The 24793-nt window shown below is 43.8% G+C and overlaps 1 protein-coding gene and 1 long non-coding RNA gene across 2 annotated transcripts in view; both read right to left on the bottom strand.

The window, feature by feature from the left end:
• LOC146009759 (uncharacterized) overlaps nt 1-24793 on the bottom strand; it is a 71015-nt gene that overhangs the window by 5857 nt on the left and 40365 nt on the right. Inside the window, exons 4-10 of the mRNA XM_083150220.1 lie at nt 12202-12290; nt 6566-6641; nt 5532-5663; nt 5317-5440; nt 3631-3691; nt 3237-3283; nt 1095-1170 (exon numbers count right to left, since the gene is read on the bottom strand). Coding sequence (XP_083006346.1) covers nt 1095-1170; nt 3237-3283; nt 3631-3691; nt 5317-5440; nt 5532-5663; nt 6566-6641; nt 12202-12290 — 605 coding nt within the window. The remainder of the gene's footprint in view (nt 1-1094; nt 1171-3236; nt 3284-3630; nt 3692-5316; nt 5441-5531; nt 5664-6565; nt 6642-12201; nt 12291-24793) is intronic.
• LOC146009200 (uncharacterized) lies at nt 12632-15032 on the bottom strand. The gene is made up of 2 exons (XR_014444624.1): nt 14151-15032; nt 12632-14095 (listed from the first exon to the last, which is right to left on the bottom strand). It is a non-coding gene; the product is annotated as an uncharacterized LOC146009200 (long non-coding RNA).

The raw sequence follows: 24793 nt of genomic DNA, 5'->3' as shown, positions 1-24793 counted from the left end.
AGGTTGGGACTCTATACCATTGTAAAATACCTACAAATTATAATATATAAGGTAGAATTATGACACCTATTAGGAGATACTACATATTAAAATATATTAGCTATTGAACTATTATAATGATCAAGCTCACTGCAAGAAGTCTAAAACAAGGAACACAAGCTTAAATTGTAGCAGCAATACACAATTTCAGACTGGATCACCTTAAAAGATTGTCAGAAGACAGGACTAAAAGTCCATACACACTGGGCGATTATGCCCAGCGTGTATGGACAGCAATGACCACTGTCATCGCTGTGGGGAAAGGCGCTCAGTGAATACACACTGAGCCGCTTTCCCCCTACCTGGCGCCGTCAGAGGACGGCTTTGCATAGTGCAGCGCTATATAAAGCCGTCCACAAAGCCGATCATCTGCTGGTAATACCAGCAGATGAACGGCTTTTCCGGCGATGGTGCAGGCAGCAGCACTCACTGCCGGGTCATACATACTGGGCGACTTTGAGCTGATAGCCGCTCAACTTATTTTTTTTGAGCGGCTTTCAGCTCAAAATTGCCCAGTGTGTATGGGCCTTATAGGGTTATATCCCATCATCCCTGAGGTCGAAACGCAATTTTTAATCTGTTTTTGCCAATGCTTTTTCACTGAAAAAGGGGGTGCTTTTTGGGGATTTAACTTTGCCTACCTGAGGCAGGGGAAATAAGGATGTCACAGTAAGCCTTTGAAGGTGTACCAGTATTTAAAACATCTCCAAATGTTTAAATGACTAAAACAGTTTCATGATCTTGCTTAGTTTCAGTCTTTCACGGCTTTTATTTGGTCTTTCGCCGAGATTATTAACGCAACCCTAGGATTAGATAACCCACCAAAGCCCAAGACAAATGGCGGCTTTCATGCTGGTTTATTATACAAACTTCCTGCCACATACAGAGTAGAACCAACCGTGCAGCATCATTAATACAGGATCATTAGGAAATCACTGACATAACATGTAGAATACACCAATCATCTCACTTCCTAGTGAATGCACAGGCTAAATATTGGTTGGGCCCATCTCATCCTCACTGTCTTCTGTACAACATAAAAGAAATGTCCGTACCTTCGTGGGGCCCCTTTTACAAGGTCATCGATGTATACTGCTCCCTCAATTGAGTGGCCTCGAGACTGTGCAAAAGCTTAATAGAAAAAAAAAAGTATGTGTTTATACAACATAGTTGGTTGGATGCCTTCACAGGGGATTATAGCACACCCCCACAATGTAAGGCTGCACCCAAAGTCATTTTTTGGGGGTTAAAAAAAAGCAGTGTTTATTGTCAACATTTTAGGGAACTCCCCTTCATCAGAACACACCTGTGTCCTGATAAAGAGGAGTCAAAGTGACTTGTTGCTGGGATGCTTTTTCCAAGATAACTGTAAAAGGATGTCAGGGCAATCCACTGCGTGTTAATATTACTTACCGACGCTTCAAAACCGAAATGGCCGTTTATTCAAGCACCTCTTTCGGTCTTGAAATATTGGTATGGAACACAGTGTATTTCTTAAAAAAGACTGTGGAGTGGCCTGACATCTTTTAACTTCTGTGATGTCATTTTAATACATATATATTATAAGAGAGAGAGAGAGAGATTCATTGTTTATTTTTATCAATAAGCAAAGTGAAAAGTAAATGAACAGAATTTGGTGGGACCACCTATTGACTTCAAAACAGCATAAATTCTTCAATGTACACTTGCACAGGGTGTTTGTAAGATTATAGCCAGGTGTATGATTACCCAGTCATACCAAACCGGTGATCATGATCACCATATTCATATGTAGGTTGAAACACAGTCATTAACTACAGATGGGTCTTGTCCCATCCTTGCTGGCGGGTCGCCATGGCGTCTGCGCTGGCGACCCGCCAGCAGCCACGCCAGCGAGGAGACTGAGACGCGCGTGCGTCTCAGTCTCCGTCGCTAGCGCGACGGAAACCCTGTCCGTCTCCGCCTCAGGGAGACGGACAGGGTTAGGGGGGGGGTTAGGGGGGGTGCGGGCAGTCGGCGGGGACTCCGGGTTACCGCCGGCAAGCCGGCGGGGACCCGGGGAAACGCCGTCGGAAGGGGACGTGCGCGCCTCTCGTGCGCGCGCGTCCCCTTCTCACGATCGCCATGGCGCTGGCGGGGGATGGCGGCTGGCGACGCCAGCACCATCCCCTGCCAAGATGGGAAAAGACCCATCTGTATAACAGAAACAACTGCATTAGAGTCTTAAAACTGGGTGATGAACAGTAAAACTCTTCTACATAGGTGAGTTTGTTGAAGACATTTTCCTGTCACAGATCACACACCATGGGAAGACTGAGCACAGCAACAAAACACAAGGTAATTTTACTGCATCAGCAAGGTCTCGCCCAGGAAAAGATTTCAAAGCAGACTGTGCAACCTATGCACAAAAACATTGAAACCGAGGTGTAGAAAAATGGCAGCAGGTGCTATGGACCGAGGAGTAAAAATGTGAAATATTTGGCTGTAACAGGAGGCAGTTTGTTCAGCAAAGGGCTGGAGAGCTGTATAAGAATGAGTGTCTGCAGGCAACACTGACCGGCCTCAGGTCGACACATGAAAAAGGTTGACATGGCTTTAGATCAACAGGGTCAAAAGGAAACAAGCCTTAGGTCGACATTGGGAAGGGCCAACAGTCGAAAGGTGGACATGGGTTTTTCACTTTTTTTTGTCCCGACTGTCGACATGGACACAGTATCAGTGCAGCACGTGCGCTCACCATGCTTCAGGCACACTATTCTATTCTCCCTCCATGCCCTAGTGGATGGTAGGGCATAAATACTGCCTCTCAACTAAAAAAAATAAAAATGTAAAACCCATGTCGACCTAACTCTTGTATCGACCTAATGACCCTGTCAACCTAAAGCCACGTCAACCTTTTTATGTGTCAATATAAGGCCTGTTGACCTAATGACCGTATACCATGTCAACCTAGTGTGTGTGTGTGTGTTAACCTTCCATCCATGTCGACCTTAGGCATGTCAATCTATTTCAGGTGTTGACGTTAGTCATGTTGACCATCGGTGGGCGTCCCAATGCATGTTGACCTTTGGTGTGTCGACCAACGACCATATACCCCACAGAAGTTCTGTGGTTAGTTCTCAAAGAGATATGTATCTAGAGGTATTAATGCTGTTTGAAGGTAAAGAACTTTATTAAAATGACTGAAAAAAACAAATATAGAATTTTATGACAATTACCAGTTATTGCCTGCAGCGGCTTCCAGCCTTCCACATCAATAAGGAATCTAAAAAGAGAGTAAAAAGAAAACCATTTTATTTGTATTGCAGTTTCTGATAAAAATCTGAAAAATTTTGTTTAAAAAATGCTGAGAACAAAGTATCTAATACTCCTTTCACATTGCAAAATGCAGGGTCGCACCAGGACTTTGAAACAGTTCAGTCCTGGTGCAACCCTGCATTTTGGTCTGTTCAGATATTGCCAGTTCACTGACTTCATCCGGGGGCGCGGGTCGAACAGAAAGAAACCGGCATGAACCTGGTTATTAGGTGCGATGTGAAAGGGGTATACATTTTAGAGCACAATTCAGTATACGGCACTAGATAAATACAAATCGCAAAAATGATTATTTACCTGCATATAAGATATCCTGTCCTGTTAATCCCAGTTGTACAATGGACTCCAATGAGTTTATCTGAAGTGAAAAGACATTGTTTGTTTTCATTTCCAATTATGTTATTTCTGCACAGGCTTTAGCCTGTTCTATGACAAACTTCAGGAAGTGTCACTGACAGCTATATAAAGGCATCCAGCTAGCCTTTATATATGGAGTTATCATCATTGACAGCACTACAGCTGTTCCATAGGGCTGAACAGTGAATTGGAGCGTAAACCTTTGGCCATTTTTACGGAAATACATTTGGAAAGATGGTACATTCACAATTCTCCCTCCATGCTCTAGTGCAGGGGTGGCCAAACCGGTCCTCGATATCTACCAACGGTCCACGTTTTCCAGGTTACCTAGCTGGTGCACAGCTGTAGGCATTACTAACTGTCACATTCCCCAGATCACCTAGCTGGTGCACAGCTGTAGTCATTACTAACTGTCACATTTTAAAACATGCTGCATTCATTCCTACTATAGATCCGCAGGTTGCCTGGAAAACATGCACCGTTGGTAGATCTTGAGGAAAGGTTTGGCCACCCCTGGTCTAGTGGATGGTAGGGTATGAAATAGCGCCAAAATGTCGGCACAAATCGGCTAATAATTAAAAAAACCCTGAAAAACGTTTGACTATCCATCTTCCCATTGTCGACCTTCCGAGCCTGTCGACCTAATGTATGTCAACCTAATGATCGTATCCATTTATAAAATCAGGTAGCAATTTTTGCACTTTTTGGTTCATTAATTTTCTCAAGAAGAAAAATAAACGGTATTAATTGCTTCTTTAATTTTAGCTCATTTGTCTCATATTTCTTAACAGAGGGCAAAGATACAAAAAAAAAACATTTAAGAGAACGGACCCATACAAGCAAATTGTTATGTTCGTTAAAAATATTTATATCCAGTGGTGGGGGCTGCAGTACAGTTCAAAATTCAAATAGAGGAGAAGCACCAACTGCAAGTGAGTCAGTTTGGAATGGCAGTTGGTGGCAGTGGGCGTGGCTCCCCTATTTGAATTTTAAACCTCAGTGTTTATATTTGATAAATGTAGTATGCACTAAACAAAAAGTCAAGGAGACAGAAAGAAGAGGTCTTTGTTTTTTTTGGAAGCAGTTGAATGGTCTAAAGTGTCTAGGTAGACAGTCAATAGGTTGACATGGTCAAAAGGTTGATGTAATTTTTTCTAGGTTATCATTTTTTTTGGACGGGTATGTACTAATTGGGGGTCCATGTCGACAGGTGTCAACATTGACACAAAAATACCCATGAAAAAATAATAGCGACTTTTTTATGTCGACCTTTTGACTGTCTATCTAAATACTATAGACCAGGCATGTCCAAACTATGGCCCGCCAGCTGCTGTGAAACTACATGTCCCATCATGCCTTGCCAGTTTTGCTTATTAGAGAATGCTAGAACTATGGCAAGGCATGCTGGGATGTGTAATTTAACAAAAGCTGGAGGGCCATAGTTTGGACATGCCTGGTATAGACCTTCTAACCCGCAACTGTTTTTTTTCCTAAGGAACATTAAACCTACATCATCATGATACAAAAATAAGGCTGAGACACAAGTAAATATTCCAAATGATTTGATTTCCAATAACAGATTACCATAGTAGGAGCGTTAATATTAGCACACATATGTATCCTTACCATTATCGCCATTGGCAGCCAGAAAACGTCTCACAACCCTCTTGAACTGGTGAATTGTAGCATCATCGGGTATCTTGAGTCCCGCCGTATGTAGCTTTACATACAGGATAGTTTTAGGTAGATCCTTGAGAAAAAGGAAGAGGGGACATTAAAATAATAAAATGGGGACAGTAGCGGTCTTCCACATCCGCAGCGGTGCAGCCAGCTGTCTTTACCTTAGTAGTGTAGTAGCGTTCCGTGTTAGTCAGGTCAATTATTAATCCAAGCTCTTCATTCTGGGAGCGAATTGCGGTTATTAAATCTTTTGGGGTAAACTTTTGGTTTTGAGTCACCCGTTGGTTTGTGGCCTGTAAGGAAGATAAACCTTATTAGCGTGTCATTGTACGACATAGGCTCTAAACATGACAAAGATAGAGGACATTGAGGGCACAATCCTATAAGCTGCGATGTACTTGCATGTGTGAATAACTATGGCTATGTGTCGCACTTAGGGCAGTATTCAATGTGGTCAGGACGTTAGTTAAACGGCGGGGATCGCCGAAAACAAGCGACCTTTGCTGTTTAAACCCTGCACCGGCCGCTCACCCTATTTAATGTTCCGGGGAAACCCTCACTGTCAGATGATGGCGAGGATGCCCCCAGTGCGGTTTGCGGCTAATGCATGGAGTGCGCTGCCTTTAGCCGCGAGCCTTGTTTAGGCGGCCGCACCCGCCGTTTCCAACTTTTGCAGCGAGGTGGAAACGACGTGTGCAGGGGGGTCAGTTGAATACGGACTGTGCGAGCTGGGACATCGAGCAGTCAGCATTGCCCGCTGTCATAGCTCAAAAGAAGCATTGAATATACCCCTTAGGGTACAAGCTGAATTTGTGTATGCGGCTGATGCCCCCCCTCCCCCCCTCCCCCCCATACACACACTAACATCTATTAATACATCTATCCCATAGATCCCAAATGATTTTCGCAGATGCCCACAACCTCAGCCACTTTGAGTCCGATCCAGAAGCAGGCCCATAACTGCAATGTAGAATGACACAGGCATACAGTATAGGCATACTGGCACTGCACTCTGGATAGATGTGTTCATACGCTAATTTAACACATTTCCGAGTCACTTTTTCCCCGTTTCTTAAACTAGTTGCAAGAATGAAAGATTACACTAAAAAATGTTGTCATAGTACATACTGCAGAGTGTCCCATTATCTCACCCTCTGAGTCACATAAAGTTAACTTCTCTTTTTCGGATTCTTACCCCTTTCAACGGCACTTTGAAGGCAATAAAACGAGAACCTTGAACCCGCTGTCCAACTGACCTCAAAGAGCGCCACCTGTAGACATAAGAATTTAGTACATTTAGTATTGCGTTCCTTTGATGAGTTTCACAGGAATATGATGAAAGATAGACGCATTACGACATTTCTAAACAGTTCTGAAGATAAAAGAATCACATTGGCCCTTATTCAGATATGAGCACAGTACAAATTTGTTCCCAAAATGGGCGAAACCATGTGCACTGCAGGTGGTGCAGATGTAACATTTGCAGAGGGAGTTAAGTTTGGGTGGGGTGTGTTAAAACTGAAATCTAAATTGCAGTGTAAAAATAATGTAGCCAGTATTTACCCTGCAAAGAAACAAAATAACTCACGCAAATCTAACTCTCTCTCTGCACGTTACATCTGCCCCACCTGCTATGCACATGGTTTTGCCCATTTTGAGAACACATTTGGGATCAGATTTGAATAAGGGCCATTCTTCAGACGCACAACGCTTATTCCTTTGGGTTTCATGTTTGGAAAATGTCTATCTAGGTCCATACTGGATAAACTTCAAGGTTTGCGCTGACTATGGAATATGCCTAGTAAATTATGCAGCCATTAACAAGCAAACAAACACAACCAAATGCAGGTGAACGGAAATAAAAGCAACAAACGAGAACAGCAAGAAACCAAATGCAGGCGAACGGAAATAAAAGCAACAAACGAGAACAGCAAGAAAACTTTACTGAAGATGAAATGCGGAAAATAATTCTCTTCCACTTGAGTGTGTTCCGGCTTCCTCATCCTACAAAGTCTCCGTAAGATTTTGGGATATTGTGTAATTGTGTACCAAGACTTATTTATCCCCACATTTACATGTATGGACACAAGTGAAAGGGGGGGGGGCTTTTGTTATCTTTATTCCCCCGACTCAGAATTCTTCAATAAAAATGTATCCTAAAAGGGACCCATTCATCAACCTTTGCACAATTCTTCCGAATGCAATTTCCGAATTACAGATCTATGTTTTTCGGACGATTGCCAAAATTCAACACGTCGGAAATCCCTCGCTTCTAGATTTCGATAATTTCTGCCTTGGAATTGATGATTTCCAACATGTTGAGTTTCGACGATCATCTGACACAATCATTGGCAAAAAGTTATTGATGTACGAGCACCTAAAGGTCATACAGAATGAGAACTCCTTTACCTTACTGCGCTGTGGGTTAAGCAGAGCTGGTTGCAAAAAAAATTTACCGATTTATGCTTATATGCCAAGTTACATCAGCATCTGCATTACACTGTATATTTATAAAACTGTATTTTTAGCAATTTGCTTCCCTTTAGAAAATGTTACTACTACGGAGACCATACTTCTCTATTCTCCAGTAAATGTTTGGGAGTCTCATGAAATTTGGGGAAACCCGCTGGACTTCAGGAAGAGTGGGCAAGCTCTCCTGCCCACTGAGTGCAGAATGGAGAATATATATTTTGCTAAGAATAGAGAGTCCAAGGCTGGGCCAATAGGATGCAATTCTAGGAGAATGAGGCCTAATCACAGACGGCACATGACCACACCCCCATTAGATCTAACCGGTCTCTTCCTCTGGAGAGAATTGTAAAGTAGGTAAGTAGGCATAAAATGTTCCTTAATACGGTCTGCGACCTTTGTCAGAATCAGAGCAATGATGAGGTCAGATTGTAAGCTTATGAGTAGGGATCGCTCAGTCTCTCTTTTTTTTTTTTTAACTATTCTTTTTCCAATTATCAAGTTTAATGGAATATGGTGACACTATATAAATAATCAGCGGCGCATTTGCAGGTGGGGCAGATGTAACATGTGCAGAGAGAGAGAGTTAGATTTGTGTTAGTTATTTTGTTTCTCTGCAGGGTAAATACTGGCTGCATTATTTTTACACTTCAATTTAGATTTCAGATTCAACACAACCCACCCAAATCTAACTCTCTGCACATGTAACATCTGCCCCACCTGCATTGCACATGGTTTTGCCCATTTTGAGAACAAATTTGCACTGCGATCAGATCTGAATAAAGGGCCCATGTGCACTGCAGGGGGCAGATGTAACGTGCAGAGAGAATTAGGTTTGGGTGGGGTTTGTACTTCAAATAGATATCTATATTGCAGTGTAAAAATAAAGCAGCCAGTATCTACCCTGCACAGAAACAAAATAATTAAATAATTCACCCAAATGTAACTCTCTCTATGCACGTTACATCTGCCGTCCCTCCCCCCCCCTGCAGTGCACATGGTTTTGTCCATTAAAGAATGAGTTTGCTTTTGAGAGTGAACCAGAATAAGGCCCCATGTCCATTTGAAATGCAGTTCAGTAGGCTGGGGACACACCTGGGAAACAAAGCTCCTGGCCCACTGTCACAGTGACAGAGCAGCGGATTAAGTAAGCATACATATTTAATTTGTCTGCACATCAGTGACATTAGTCCCTGCAGGTAGTGTACAGACAGTTGGTCAGTCATCCGTACACACAGCTGGACATGCCGCTACATCTGCAAGAGATATCTGCAAATGCTGTGCTGCAGGGCCAACATGATGTCTGTGGATGACGTAATTCGAAGACATAGCTGCTGTACACACCCGCCACCAATATGTCCTCAGACACATGCAAGAACATTATATCTGAGTAATGTGTACCCAGCATGTTGCCCAGATGCAAAGCTGCTCTGCATTTTTGGTTTGCTCAGAACTCTGAATCTTCATTAGAAAAACAAAGTGCAAACCCGTTTATGCAGTAAGAGTAAGTAATAAGACAACCGCTTTGACTTATACGGCTGTAACGAGCAGTAAGTGGTTATAAGAACGCAAGCTCTCATGAGCAGGAACGGCACTGCACTTTCTTTTCACACCTACGTTTACTGTATTTTGTTTACAGTGTATGGTCCTGAATGTCCTGTTTTTTTCATCAAATCTACAATAAAAATCATAACTTGCTTAGGTGGATGCAACTTTTAGGGATCCATAACTGAAAACTTGAAGCCCCATACATATGCCCTTGTAATTTGTACCCCCCTATTTCCCCTGCCCATAAAACACATGTAGTAGGAATGATTCTACAGATTTCAGACTGTGGTCAGTTTAGTGGGTCAGGCTGGTGTAAGGCTTCTTTATCGCCTTGGCTTCCATGTTTGTCAGCTTCCATTCATATCATGGTGCAGCCTTTCATAGAAAGGACTCTAGTGAAGAGAGGTGCAGCTAGGCAATGACGAAGCAGTGAGTTGGGAGTTACACTACATGGGAGAAATTTACTAAGATGAGAATTCTATTTCAAACGGAATGTTGCTATGGGCAACCAATCAGATACTATTATCTTCTAGAGGTTGACACGGCTTAGGTTGACAGGGAGAAAATGTCGGCATGGAAAAGGTCGACAAATTGTTTGCAAGTTTTTGTCGTGCATTACGTCAGGGCTGGTCAAACCGGTCCTCGAGATCTACCAACGGCCCAAGTTTTCAATATCACCTATACTAGCTGTAGTCACTACTAACTGTCACATTCCCCAGATCACCTAGCTGGTGCACAGCTGTAGTCATTACTAACGGTCACATTCCCCAGGTCAATTTAAACACAGGGAAAGGGAAGTGGATGGGTACAGATGCACAAGCTCTTAGCACTTTGAATATGACAGTGAGATATAGACTAGAATTTTTTATCCACAATAAGATTGGTAGTCTGCCGGTATGCAGTGTTAGGTGTGTGGAGGTGCTCCCCTGAGAGTAAGAATAGAACAATACAAACAAGAAAGAGAAAGTACTCTCTGGTTTTGGGGGCACGACTTGTTTAAGTGTTTACTTTAAAATATAACTTTTAATGGTTTTACAGTAAAGAATAAAATATACTCACAACACAAAGACTATACAACAAGACAAATACGAATACACCACCCACACCATCTATTTATTTGTTCGTATTTGTCTTGTTGTAGTCTTTGTGTTGTGAGTATATTTTATTCTTTACTGTAAAAACATTAAAAGTTACATTTTAAAGTAAACATTTAAACAAGTCGTGCCCCCAAAACCAGAGAGAACTTTCTCTTTCTTGTTTGTACATTCCCCAGGTCAGCTGGCTGGCGCACAGCTGTAGTCATTACTAACTGTCATATTCCCCAGGTCAGCTGGCTGGCGCACAGCTGTAGTCATTACTAACTGTCCCATTCCGAAGACCACCTAGCTGGCACACAGCTGTAGTCATTACTAACTGTCACATTCCCCAGATCACCTAGCTGGTGCACAGCTGTAGTCATTACTAACTGTCACATTCCCCAGACCACCTAGCTGGTGCACAACTGTAGTCATTACTAACTGTCACATTCCCCAGACCACCTAGCTGGCACACAGCTGTAGTCATTACTAACTGTCACATTCCCCAGGTCACCTAGCTGGTGCACAGCTGTAGTCATTACTAACGGTCACATTCCCCAGACCACCTAGCCACCAGACCACTGTGCCGAGTGCTCCCTCTATGTCCATGTGGATAGTGAGGTATGAAAAAACTCCTGTTCTTGAAATAAAAAAAGGTGAAGAGCTCATATCGACATATTGCATGTGTTAACCTTTTGTCCCTGTCGACCTAAGCCGTGTCAACCTTTTAAGGTGTTGACCTATGGCCTGCCAACTAAATTCGTGTCGACCTATGGACTGCATACCATTGAGGGGTCAATAACATTAGTTACACGTTCCCTTGCGGCATGAATCGGTGCAGCTATATGACGCTCTTATGGTAACTCTGGGCTCACAGATATTTTGCTCGTAGAACTGGTGGAACCCTTGGCCCTCCAGCTGTTATTGAACTATACATCCCAGCATGCCCTGCTACAGTTTTGCTATTTGGCCATGCTAAAACTGTTGCAGGGCATGCTGGGATGTTAAGTTCATCAACAGCTGGAGGTTCCGAAGGTTCCCCATCCCTGGCGTACACAAATCTGCCAGCCCTTGTGGTATTGGGTCATGAAGGGGGTGGGCATATATTTGCTGCCATTAATGCCACAATTCATCCCCTTTCTTGATTAATAGGAAGGACACCCTACATGTTTGGGGCAGATGTAACATGTGCAGAGATAGATTTGGGGGTTATTTTGCCAATACCCATTTTACACTGAACATCAAATTACCGGGTGAAGCAGTTCCACACAGTTATTTGTAAAAGGGTCAACCCAGGTCTTACATCCCGGGTCACAGACCCTACTTTTTACCTGGGCTTGACCCTTTTACACTGAATAAATTCCTATGTAATTCAGCAAAGTACCTGGTTGACATTTTTAACTCTGTAATTTGCTGCTCAGTGTAAAAGGGGGTCGGACTGCACCCGGCACTCAAAATGTCAGGTAATTGCCGAGTTGCAGGTCTAAAAGGGGTGTAACAGGACTGAATTGGGCCCTTTATGGCCTACTGCTGAAGCTCCGTTTGCCACTGGACTGAAATCCATACGTCAACACAGCAGCCAGCTTTCACCAGTCACCACCGTGCCCTATAATGATCCGAGCGATTTGTCACACCCACATGTTACAATTACTTTTCTTTTTATTTGCGATCTCTAAACACGATTCGATGGATGGAGTAGATGAAGAAGTGAGACGGCTGCATTGTAAGTTACACATACTCAGCACTGGGGACAACCAGGTCTTGGTCTGTATTTGGCAATGGATCGCCTTTGATGCTTCCAAGTGAGCTTTGTACAGCAGAATATTCCTACCAATGATAAGGGCCATCAGAGCAATATTATAACAAGACAGAAATGAGTCTCAATAGAGGAAGAAATATGAGAAAAGGAAGTGTTTATTAATATTTATTTATAGAACGCTGCACTTTACAGGGAATATTTAGTAATTTACAAGTCCCTGCCCCCAGTGGAGCTTCCAATCTATATTCTCTATCACATGTAAACACATACGTACTAGTGATAATATTTGTCAGAATCCTATTAACCTACCAGTGTGTTTTTGAATTGTGGAAAGGCACCCACATATGCATGGGAGGAACATGGAAAATATATCTGCCTTTCAATAGGAGTAGATATTGAAGAAGGGGGGGCATTTGGGGTCAAGTAGTAATAGGCTATAAGTGAATGACGATTCCCACTTAAATGAAATCCCCTTTTTGCATTGGATGCTGCACTTGCAGTAAACAAGCCAATCAGGGGCTGACTAGATGGGAAAGGGGCAGACTAGATGGGCCAAGTGGTTCTTATCTGCCGTCACATTCTATGTTTCTATATGCCGGAATACTGTTTGGGTTCTGTAATTGGTTGAACTGCAGACCTAGATCTTTTTAGTATAGTGTTTATGAAACATTAAATAGCTCTCAACTGAATATTTTATTGTAGGGCAACATAGCTTAGCTGCCGAGAGATCTATCAGGGCCAGTGTTCTCCGTGAGAACACTGACCCTGACTCCGGGAACTAACTAGAATGATCCAGCGTGCTGGATATTAATCGCCCGGGCAATAGTGATATGTGTTGCCACACATCACTATGCCCCTAGAGCGAGGTAGTCAAATATAGTAACATCACTCAGAAAATGGCCTGATATCGCTACGCGTGTAGGCCCCATAACTCCATCAAGTTCAACCTATAAGATCTTGCTAGAAAGTCATCGAACCCTTTTTTAATTGTATCCATTAAGTCTGCCAGCACAACCTTCTGTAACCTTTCTATTAGGAATTAGCTATTCCCAATAACCCCTGTGTACTGAATTTTTTAATGAACATGTTTTATTTTTATTTTTTTGCTGCAGTCTAAAGGTTTTTCTATTCTCATTGCTGCATTTTGTGTTCAAATAAAAACATAAATTAATGTTTAATCTGGGTTTATTGTACTTGCTGGAGATCCTTGATTAACACTAAAGGGCCATACACACTGGACGACTACGCCCAGCGTGTATGGACAGCGATGATAGCGTTCATTGCTGGGGTGGAAAGCTGCTCAGTGCATACACACTGCATAGCGCAGAGCTATGCAAAGCCGTCCTCACAGCCGCTCATCTGCTGTTAATACCAGCAGATGAACGGCTTTCCTAGCAATGATGACAAAAGCATCATGACCACCACCATATTAATGACATTGTTCCGTCATCAAAAACACTCAGCTATGCTTGTGCATGGACTCTAGAAGACTTCTGAAGGTGTCCTGTAAAATCTGACACAAAAACATTACCAGCAGACCTTAGGTTTAGCAATTTGCAAGGTGGAGCCACCACAGATAAGACTTGTTGGTTCAAAACATCACTCGATGGTATTGAGATGTTGCTCTGGCCTCCAAGTGCACCACATGTTGAACTCATTTTCAAATAATCTGTGCAGTGTGGCATGGAGCATTATTCTGCTGGAAGAGTCCAACTTGATCAGAGTTTGCCACTGCTACTGAAGGACGCACATTGGTCCGCAACTATGATTAGGTAGGTTGAATGTGTCAAAATTAGGTCCATTTGAATACACGGATGGGAAGCAGTTAATCAGCCCATGCAACCTTCTTCTAAGGTACAGTTCTGAAAGTCACCTCCATTTTAGACTTCCAACAGTTCTGTAAGGTAAGGTACAGTTCTGAAAGTCACCTCCATTTTAGACTTCCAACAGTAGACAGGTGTTTAAATGGTCACTCAAAATGGCTGCAGCTACATAGCTAAAGGGTTCAATGCTCTGTGTGCTGTGACACAATACTTTCTCTCCCAATCATAAAATGGTTTAGGCTTTGTGCCCGAGCAGTCCTTCCATTGGATTGTAGCCGATGGGATAGCTTTTGTTGATTCTTCATCCTGTCGGCACTTTGGGTTTCTTCCCTCCTCACAGATGGCCTGAGCACCCCACAAGCTTGGTCATTCAAAAATGCACTGACCCAGCCACCTGGCAATAAAGATTTTCCCTTATGAAGATCCATAGGTCTTTACACCTTGCTATATCCTGCCATATTTAACTCACTAAAAGTACCTTATTTGAGCTTATCCTTTATTGAGCTCAGTCCTTTACAGCCCTATTCTTGACATGTACAACAGCAACGAGATGCTTCTTATGGGAGTGGTCTGATAATTTTGGTATAGATTTATTTATGTACAGTTTCTTATATAGCGCAGCAGATTCCGTTGCGCTTTACAATAGTATAGATATACTTTGATGCAGTTTAAACATTTACACACAATAACAATTGTTCTTATGCGTTAAGCCTATGTTCTTAGGTAATGTTGCTCCAGTGCCAGTGGTCAGTCGCCACACGTTATACAGATCTCCTTAGTATCAATAAAATAAATCAGAATTGGCAGTCGCCATACCAACAGTGGCATCCTGTCAATCAGAATCCTGACAGAATGTACTGGGGTGAGGGTTAAAATAAGTTACTGGGATCAGTTGAATATCGGGATGCGGTCTATGGGCCTTATTTTGGTTCATTCTTTCTGACAAAATCCTTCTTAGATGGGCAAAACCATGTGCACTGCAGGTGGGGCAGGTGTTACTTGTGCAGAGAGAATTAGATTTGGGTGGGGTTTTACTTCAAAGTGAGATCTATATTGCAGTGTAAAAATAAAGCAGTCAGTATTTTACCTGCACAGAAACAAAATAACTCACCCAAATCTAATTCTCTCTGCACATGTTACATCTGCCCCCCCTGCAGTGCACATGGTTTTGTCCATCTAAGAAGGATTTTGTCAGAAAGAATGAACCAAAATAAGGCCCTATATTCTTATGGTTGGGATAATGACTGCCAGGTAATCAATAATTGCATCGGTCGGTAACGGACACACCTGTGCACCAACTAGGACAGTGGTTCCCAACCTCGGTCCTCCCACACAGTGCACGTTTTCCATGTCTCCGCACAAAAATCACAAGTGAAATAATTTGCTGCACCTGTGGATCTTTTAAAATGTGTGAGCGAGTAATGAGTGCACCTGTGCACATGCTGGGTGACCTGGAAAACGTGAACTGTGTGGAGGGTCTTGAGGACTGAGGTTGAGAACCACTGAACTAGGAGATCTGTAAAACATGCAATATCAGGGATCTTTATGGATCGGAAATGGGACACACTATTACACTATTCTAAGTGAGGCAAAAATAAAAAGACGACATGTATTGTATGCAGTTATCTTAAAAGCAAATGCAATCCCCTATAGGAAAACGTGGGCATCTCATGGATTAAAACGTCACATATAAAAGTAGATTCACCAAAATACAGTAGAATGAGTTCTACCCAATTACTTTCTACCTAGATTTAATATGTATGTATGTACTGTATGTATGTTGGGGTGGGGGTGGGGTGGGGTGGATTAACACATGTAAAAGCATTAAAAACGTGTTAAAACTCAAGATGACCGGAATTAGGCTGCTACCCTTTATTTACACATTATGTGTTTGCAGTTTTATTGTTTTAGGTTATATTTAAAATCCAGGTACATGACTAGTCATTGTGAAGGTAGCCTACAACAGTAAAATTGTAATACGGCTTTCTAATCTCCCAGATAACTGGATGAGCAGACTAGAACAAACACTGTGCTAAATATAAAAGTGATTAGTGTAAACACATTGTAACCATCATGCAAAAATGGAAATAAATACAATGTGAACATTGACAAGTCAGAGGAAACAAGGCAGCAAACACATAATGGTTACAGTCACACTATACACAGAAACACGCACAACAGAACTCTTCATGTGGTCCCAGCGTACGATGTTGCTGTAAACGTGGGGCTCCAAGTCTCTGAAGGTAACTGCTGTACATAGCCGGTGCATGTTAGACATTCTAGATCTTGTTGTGACATTTAAAAAACACCCTTTTCCTATATTTAAGCATAAAAGCCACTAAATGCACCAAATTGTGTATGTGTAGTTATTGGTCACGTTTTGGATTGCTATACATTAGATAGAGACAAAAAAAAAGCTAAAAGAAATTCAATCAGAAAAACACTACACATAAAAGTGTATAATATGGAATACGGTGGTCTTCATGCAACTGGTGTGGGTACCCCCATCCTGGAGATTTCAGGCAAAACATACACATAAAATATGGTCATCATAAGCATCTAGTTAACTGTAAAGGCCTAGCATTTAAAGCAGGGATGCTAAATTCCAGCCACCAGCTACCCCAACAGGTCAGTTGTACTTGTGTAGTTTCATGGCGCCGTGCTACTTCCGGGTTCTACGCTCGCCACAACTATCTAAAATAAACTAACTTAACTCCTTGCCAACATGGATAGTTCATACCTCCACTATCCATGTTGGCATGGAGTTGATTTTAGATAGCGTGGCGAGCGTAGCGTGTGCGAGCGTATCGAGCCCCGCAAGGGGACTCAGACGTGAAAACTACACAAGTACCTTGTGGAGGTCTTTAATCATGCCCAGGGGAGTTCATCTATTTTGCGGGTCAGTAATTATCCCACTTGCTTTCCATGACATGACCTGCTGGGGGTACTTGAGAACCACTGATCTAGATCATTGGTCATATTGTTGTAACATTTCAGCATTTCTAGCACTACCCATTTTAGATTATCTATTTAGACCAGGCATTCCCAACCACAGTCCTCAAGGCACACCAAAGCTGGGTACACACCTACAGATGTATCTATCTGGTGGGAACAAAAATCTGATCATGCATGGGAGCAAATGACAATCAACCATTTGCTACATTACCAGATCTTTATTCTCATCAAAGATTGAACAGATAAATCTGTAGGTGTGTACCCACCATTACGGTCCAGGTTTTCATGATATCCATGCTTCAGCACATTTGACTTAATTAGTACTTTTAATTTATCCGAATTTTTAAATGACCAACCGGTGGGAACTTTGGTCGCTGAGTAAGAGGGATATGGTCATTTGGTCTACAGCAACTAGGTCAACAGTCAAAAGGTCGACATGGGGTTTTTCTCTGTTTTTGAGCCGACATGTGCCAAAAGGTGGTATTTCATACCCTACCATCCCACTAGGTCCTTGATGGCTAACCTTGACACTCCAGCTGTTGAACTACACATCCCAGCATGCTCTGCATCAGATTTAGCATGGGCAAATAATAAAACTGAAGCAGAGGATGCTGGGATGTGTAGTTCAACAACAGCTGGAGTATCAAGGTTAGCCATCAAGGAACTATGGCATGGTGAGAGAATAAAATAGTGTGCCCGAGGCATCGCGAGCGCAGCGAGGGGATGCGGTGCCCTTCAAACTTTGTCCATGTCAACATTCGGGTCAAAAAATCTAGGTCGATCTTGTCCCATGTCGACCCAATGCTTGTCAACCTAGCTGTAGACCAAATGATCCACACCCGAATAAGATGCCTTTTTAAAAAGCAGCTGCTTGGGGAAGGGGTATAGTCAAGTCCCTTCAAAGATAAATACACAACAGTTTGCAATAGCAAGAAAAGTAGCGCAGATAAAGTAGCGGGGTTGTTTGTGTAAAAATAACTATTCCATATTTAAATACATACAAGAATACATTAAAATAAACTCTTCCCTGAAAGAAGGCAGCAATATGGGTCACATGAAGGACTATTTTTGAATGCTCAATCAACACCTCTGTTGAGAATTTGAATAATTAATATCCCTCATATGCACTTTTAATTTAACCACATGAAGCCTGGATATAACAAAAACCTGCACTGTAAAGCTACGTACACAGAGGCAAAGCTGGCCTTCGTGCAGAGCGACAGGCTTAAGCTCAGCACACCGCAATGCTGAAGTACCCTGTGTATATGCCCCTTTAGTGTGCCATGAGGACAGAGAGGTTGGGAATGCCCGATTTGGACCCTTCCTCAATGGGTGCCGGATGACGCTCCGACAGTGGGGAACCCGGCTGTCAGTATCCCAACGTCGGAATCCCGACTGCCGGTGCTTTGACGGGGGATCCTGACTCACAGGGGCTATTCTCCCTTAAAGGGAGGGGGGGGGGGGTGTCCATAACCCCCCCCCCCCCCAGAGGGAGAATATAACCTGTGGCGAGCATAGCGAGCCACCGGGCCTGCAGGTGGCTTCTTTGTGCTCGCACCCATCGGAGCACTGGCAGTCGGGATTCCCACTGTCGGAGCCACATACCAAACCCTCCTCACTCAGGAATTTATGCTACCAAAACGACATAATCCCATGTCTCAACTATTGCAATCTCCTCTCAGGCCTGCATCTCTATTTCAGGGTTGCCTACCTGACCCTCTCCTTCAGGGAGAAAATGCTCTGTTCCTGGACTTCCTTGGTTATGTATAATTGCCATCACATGTGGTGAAACACCTTTGTTATCAATTACCTAGCTCCCCACAGGTGATGGCAATCCTACATTACCAGGGAAGTCCAGGTACAGAGCATTTTCTCCCTCAAGGATAGGGTCAGGTAGGCAACCCTGCTCTATTTCCTCAAGATAACTTAAAACCATTGTTTGCGCAACGGACTAGACCAATTGGTGCTTTTGCCTTCCATCAGACAATCACTAGACTAGCTACTCTACAAAAATCAAATTCCAACAGCTTCCCCTTACCTACAACATCTCCATCCTCTCTACCTTGATCTCAATCCACATAACCTCTGCTCTTCAAAGGACTATACGTACCAGCTCTTAACTTGTAATCACATCACATACAACGCCCCAGCCTCGTTGCTCCATACCTACAGAACATGCTGCCACACCCAGTCAGATCCTAATGCTCCAAATCCCCATATATACCTACCCTCCTTATCTAGCAGCCCAGCCACTCTACACTCACATTCTTACTGTGTCCTCTGGCATACTCATTAGTTCCTCTGTTCTCACATTCTTTCCTAGTGCCTCCTAACACCTCGCCCACCTCTCTGTCTCTAGACCACTCAAGTCTTGAGCACATATAGTCAAGATATGCTTTATGGCAGCACGGATGGTGTAATGGTTAGCATTACTGCCTCACAGCGCTGAGGTCATGGGTTTGATTCCCACCATGGCTCTAACTGTGCGGAGTTTGTATATTCTCCTTGTGCTTGCGTGGGTTTACTCCGGGTACTCCGGTTTCCTACCACAATCCAAAAACATACAGGTAGGTTAATTGGCTTTCAAAAAAATTAACCCTAGAATGTCTGTGTGTGGGTGTACATGTGGTAGGGAATATAGATTGTAAGCTCCACTGGGGCAGGGACTGATGTGAATGTTCAAATATTCTCTGTAAAGTGCTGCAGAATATGTGTGCGCGATATAAGAAACTTAATAAATAAATATAGCTATATCACGCTGCATGTGCAACAGTTTTGCTATTTGGCCATGCTAAAACGGTTTCAGGGCATGCTGGGATGTGTAGTTCAACACCAGCTGGATTGCCAAGGTTCTCCATCACTGTTCTATATAGTGTGTGTATAGGGTGATGTCTGTGCTAAGACATGGCGTTAAGCAGGTCCCATTCAACAGGACCAGCTTGTGAACACATACCAATGTATGAGTTCTACTTCAAATTTGGTCCTTCAGTCAACCTATCCAAACACAACACGCTGTGGTTGTGGCAACGTCACTTAAGTGTGGACAGCAGCATAGGAGACTATGGACCCAATTCACGCTTTATTGTATGGAAATTTTGTTCTCAACATGGGCAAAACCATGTGCACTGCAGGTGGGTAACATATGCAGAGAGATTTGGGTGGAGTGTGTTCAAACTGAAATCTAAATTGCAGGGTAAGAATAAAGCAGCCAGTATTTACCCTCCACAGAAACAAAATAACCTCACCCCCCCCCCCCCCCCCCCCTCCCTAAATCTAACACTGCACATATTGCATTTGGTTTACCTGCAGTGCACAGTTTTGGCCATTTTGTGAACAAATGTGTCCTGCAATAAGGTCTGAATTAGGCCCTTTATGCATACTCCTTCCTGCTGGGTGGGTCCAGCTAAATCGCTACGTGCAGTCGTAGCCTACTGCTGCTTCGCCATTCCCCCTGCAAGACCTCTCAGTAAAGCCCTGCTGCAGTCAGGCAGTTTATAACACAGATTTTAAAAGGACGATTGTACCAATTACTATTCAATGAACATCACCGTGTATAGGTTAAAATAAGAAAACAACTTCAATTATTGTATAACTTTATACAGTTAGCTATTTAACTTTGCACTTCGTCTAGAAGACAATGCCGAAGGGATGCAGTTTTCAATAAACCACTGGAGTATTTTGTTTACCCAAGGGGCATGCAAAAAGTTTATATGTTTCCATAGACAACATAAGTTATATTTATAGGCAAATTAAGTCATAACAACAAATCCATGAATGATTATGTTATAATAAGTATTTGTGGGAAACTAAACTCCTCCATTTCTCATGGTTTTTTGTCTGAATGCAATTGTACAGTATGCTAAGACAGGGCATTCCAGAGCAGCCCTGTCTTAGCATATCCAACAGGTTTGAGTGCCACCATTTGTCTATGCGTATGTTGAGTGATGTGTTCTACCAGAGCAGCATTATTAATTCTTGCAGCCATTTTTGCAGGACGGAGAAATATTTTTATAAGGATATATGGGTTAACCAAGTCATGTGTGTGTTATTTAAAAAAAACAAATGTTTTCTATGGGGATGAAGCTTTAGAAGTCCACTGCATTTTTGTCATTTCCTCCCTTGGCTGTCAAATCATATTTTTTATTTCAAATGCTTGGCAACATTACATCCAAACAAGCTTTATTTATAACCGGCGACGTATTTCAGATCTCTGATAATTACAGACACAGCTGAGCTCACCTGTGCATGATTAAAGCAATCCGCAGAACATAACCTGCTTAGGTACCTTAGAACTTGAGCTGAGAACCTCTGTTCTAGATAAATCTATATTTGAAACGTACCAGCCATCTAGCAAAACAGTGTTGGTGCAGAACTTTAAAAAGGTGGTCTCATCAACGTGTTCTAAAGGTGCCCACACACAGTAAGATTTGTTAAACGATACGACTAGTGTTCATTCTAGCACCCGCTATCTTTGAAGACTCACGCAGTTCCTCTTCCTTGGCTTGGGTGTCGCTGTCTGCTGTGCTTCTAGCATAGTGTGGTCTGTATATCAACACTGATATGCAAACCATACCTGTGCTAGAAAACACCACAGCAGACAGCGACACCCCAGACAGGGAAGAGGAACTGCAAGGGTTTTCAAAGATAGCGGGTGCTAGAATGAACACTAATGACCATCTCCAACCGATCGGAACGACCAATCATTTAAAAATGTACAGTGTGTGGGCTTGATCACGATCCAATATGGGTGCCTGCAGGTTGTTCATCAAGCCTGCTGATCCGTTCAGCAGGCAGAAAGATGAACGACCCATTGTGCTGGATTTGGCCACATCATTCCATGTGTTGACATGATGAACAATGTGGCTATGGTAGCAGCAGTTGCATCTCCCCCTCCGGCAGACGGAGAGAGGCTGGCTGCAGGCAGTATATATCAAAGCTCCTATACAAATTTATAGAGCAGTCGCTAACTGGCTGAGAGAGCTCTCAGCCAATCAGCAGCTACCCTATTCATTGGACTATAAGTTTTGAAATCAGCTGCACCGCCGGTCTTTTCTCTTTCAATGGTCCTGGTGACACAGCTCAACACTGGGATGTAGGAGGGTCCGAAGGAGCCAGGCACCTATCCTAAAGTTTTAGAGGGTAGGCTCCTCCCCTACTGCATCCCTGGACTCTTCAGTTCGTGTTAGGTGCCCACTGGAGTGGGTGCTATTCTAAAGGGCTGCAGGAGCAGCCGAAGAATTAGAGTAGTTAGGGGATTTTTATTATTTTATTAACTTTTACCCTAGCTAGGTAGGCACAGTGTGAGGATTCTCATAGTGAATCCTCACACTGCTTGCGCAGCAGGAGCTGACAGAAGCGCGTCCTGTCAGCTCACTGTGCACAGGGGAGACACTGTCTGGTCTCCCTGTGCAGCGCTTATAGCCTTTTCTAAAAGGCTGCCTGGGCTCCGGAGTACCCTGAAACCGGCTCCACGTTTAGGTGGGGATCATGGGGGACAGGCGCTCCGTGATGGCGGCGGCCATTTTATGCGGAGCTTACACGCTGAGCTCCTAGATGAGAGGACAGCAGCGTTGTGACAGGCATGTTCCAAGTGATCCCCATTTGAGGGGGAGACACTGGAACTAGGAAATCCTACCTAAGGAGCGGCTTGCTGGGGGTGGTTGGCGCCAAAAGGTCACGGACCCCGCAGCAGCAGGGACCTGTGGTCTCTTCCTTCACTCTGACTTTGGCGCCTTTCAGAACGCTTGCAGCGGAGCTGAGCTGGCTTACTGATCCTGGCAGAGTGACTTGGATTTCCTGGGCATCGCTTCCCCGCAGTTGAAACCAACAGACAGATAAGTGACTGGGTGCATTGCTCTGTATAAACGCTTGTACATTGTTTGCACTGTGTATACTGATAGATATACATTTATCACTTGCATCATGTCTGAGCATCAGGCTGTGGTTTTGGGGGAGGGAGCCCTTAATGCACTGAGCGCGTGCAATGTTTGCACACAAAAGTTTGTCCCTGAGCAGATGGCCAAGGGGGGCTTATGTATTACTTGCGCTGATGTGAGACCCATGGGCAGTGATCCCCATAGGGCAGAGCAGATGGAACCTGCGTGGGCCAGGGCCCTAGGCAGGTCAGTAAATGCTTTGGTGCAGCTTTTGGACAGGCAGAGTGATGGGCTGGTAGAATCACAGAGACCTATGCCATCATCTCAGCAGTCGTCTGGCTCCTTGCCTCTTACCCAGGCAGATCCTGCACTTATCCAGGTGATGCAGGATACTGCAAAAGGGATTAACAGGTTCAGTGAAATGCTGGACAAAATGGATGATGTGGCAGGGACCCCTAGAAGGTCTTATGCTTTAACTACTGTGGTAGATGAAGAGGAAGGAGAGTATACTGACATCCCCTGGGATCAGGGTGATTTGGAAGAGAACTCTGCTGCTGGTATAGAGGATCTCATTGTAGCTGTGAAGCAGGCTTTAAAGCTGACTGTGGAGGATAAGACTCCTGTTAAAGGTGTTTTTAAGCGACAGCGGAAGGAGGCTGTTACTTTTCCTTCAGATGAGGGGTTACAGGAATTGTTAGAAGGGGCTTGGAAAACTCCTGATAAGAGGCTTCAGATGCCAAAACGATTCCTTAGTCTGTACCCCATGCCAGAGTCTCATGCGGAGCTCTGGGAAAGGGTCCCAGTTGTGGACGCTTCAGTGGCACGTTTGTCCAAGGCAACTGTATTACCAGTACAAGGCGGTGCAGCTTTTAAAGATTCTGTGGATAAAAAGCTGGAGGGAAACCTCAAGGCTATCTTTGAAGGGGTGGGGTTTACCTTACGACCCCTTATTGCTTCAGCCTGGGTTTCTAAGGCCATGATAGAGTGGGCTGGTGAATTATGCACCATGCTGCAGGCTGACCCGGGTGCATTACTGCTTGCAGAAAAGATTAAGGCAGCAGCAGAATATGCAGTTGAAGCAGAGGAGGAAGCTATTAAAATGGCAACCAGAGTGTCCACAGTCTCCATTAATGCCAGGAGAGTGCTTTGGCTTAAAGCCTGGGAAGCAGACAATGAGTCCAAGAAGGCTCTGGAAACATTAGCCTTCAAAGGAAAGGTACTCTTTGGTACCGAGTTAGAGGAGATTATAAAACAGGCCACAGGCGGCAAAAGTACATTCCTGCCGGCCTCCTCAGCAAAGCAGACATCCAGATTTTCTGCTTTTAAGCCGTCCTTTCGGCCCTCCCCTAGAGGTGGTGCGTCCTTTCGAGGACAGTCTTTCAGGGGAAGGTTTCAGCCCTCTAGAGGCAAGACACAAAAGTCAAAATTTGGCTCTTTTCACAAGAAGCCTGCCAATAAAGGAGAGGATAAACCCTCTGCATGACTGTCAAGGGCTTTGCCCGACAGTGACAAAAGTGGGCGGGCGTCTCACACTCTTCAGGGACGCTTGGGCCTCTCTAGGCCAGGATGCCTGGGTGCTAGACATCATAACACAGGGTTACAAAATCCCTTTCAGAGGGCCACCTCCGAAGAGGTTCATTCCCACATCCTTACCAAAGGAGGCACGGCTGCGTACAGCTCTTGTGAGAGCAGCGCACTCCCTTTTGGAAAAAGGGGTGGTTACACTAGTCCCCAAGACAGAGTGGAAGAAAGGCTTTTACTCCACGCTGTTCCTGGTGCCCAAACCAGACGGGTCTTTCAGACCAATACTAAATTTGAAGTCTCTAAATGTTCATTTATGGGTAGACCATTTCAAAATGGAGTCTCTACGGTCAGTACTCCTGAGTCTGGACCAGGGAGAATTTTTGGCGTCCATGG

The sequence above is a fragment of the Crinia signifera genome, chromosome 6 (genome assembly GCF_055691185.1).
Source record: "Crinia signifera chromosome 6, ASM5569118v1, whole genome shotgun sequence".
In the NCBI taxonomy this organism is placed as follows: Eukaryota; Metazoa; Chordata; class Amphibia; order Anura; family Myobatrachidae; genus Crinia; species Crinia signifera.
Note: the sequence above shows the minus strand (reverse complement) of the source record. Positions and strands in the feature narration are given on the sequence as shown.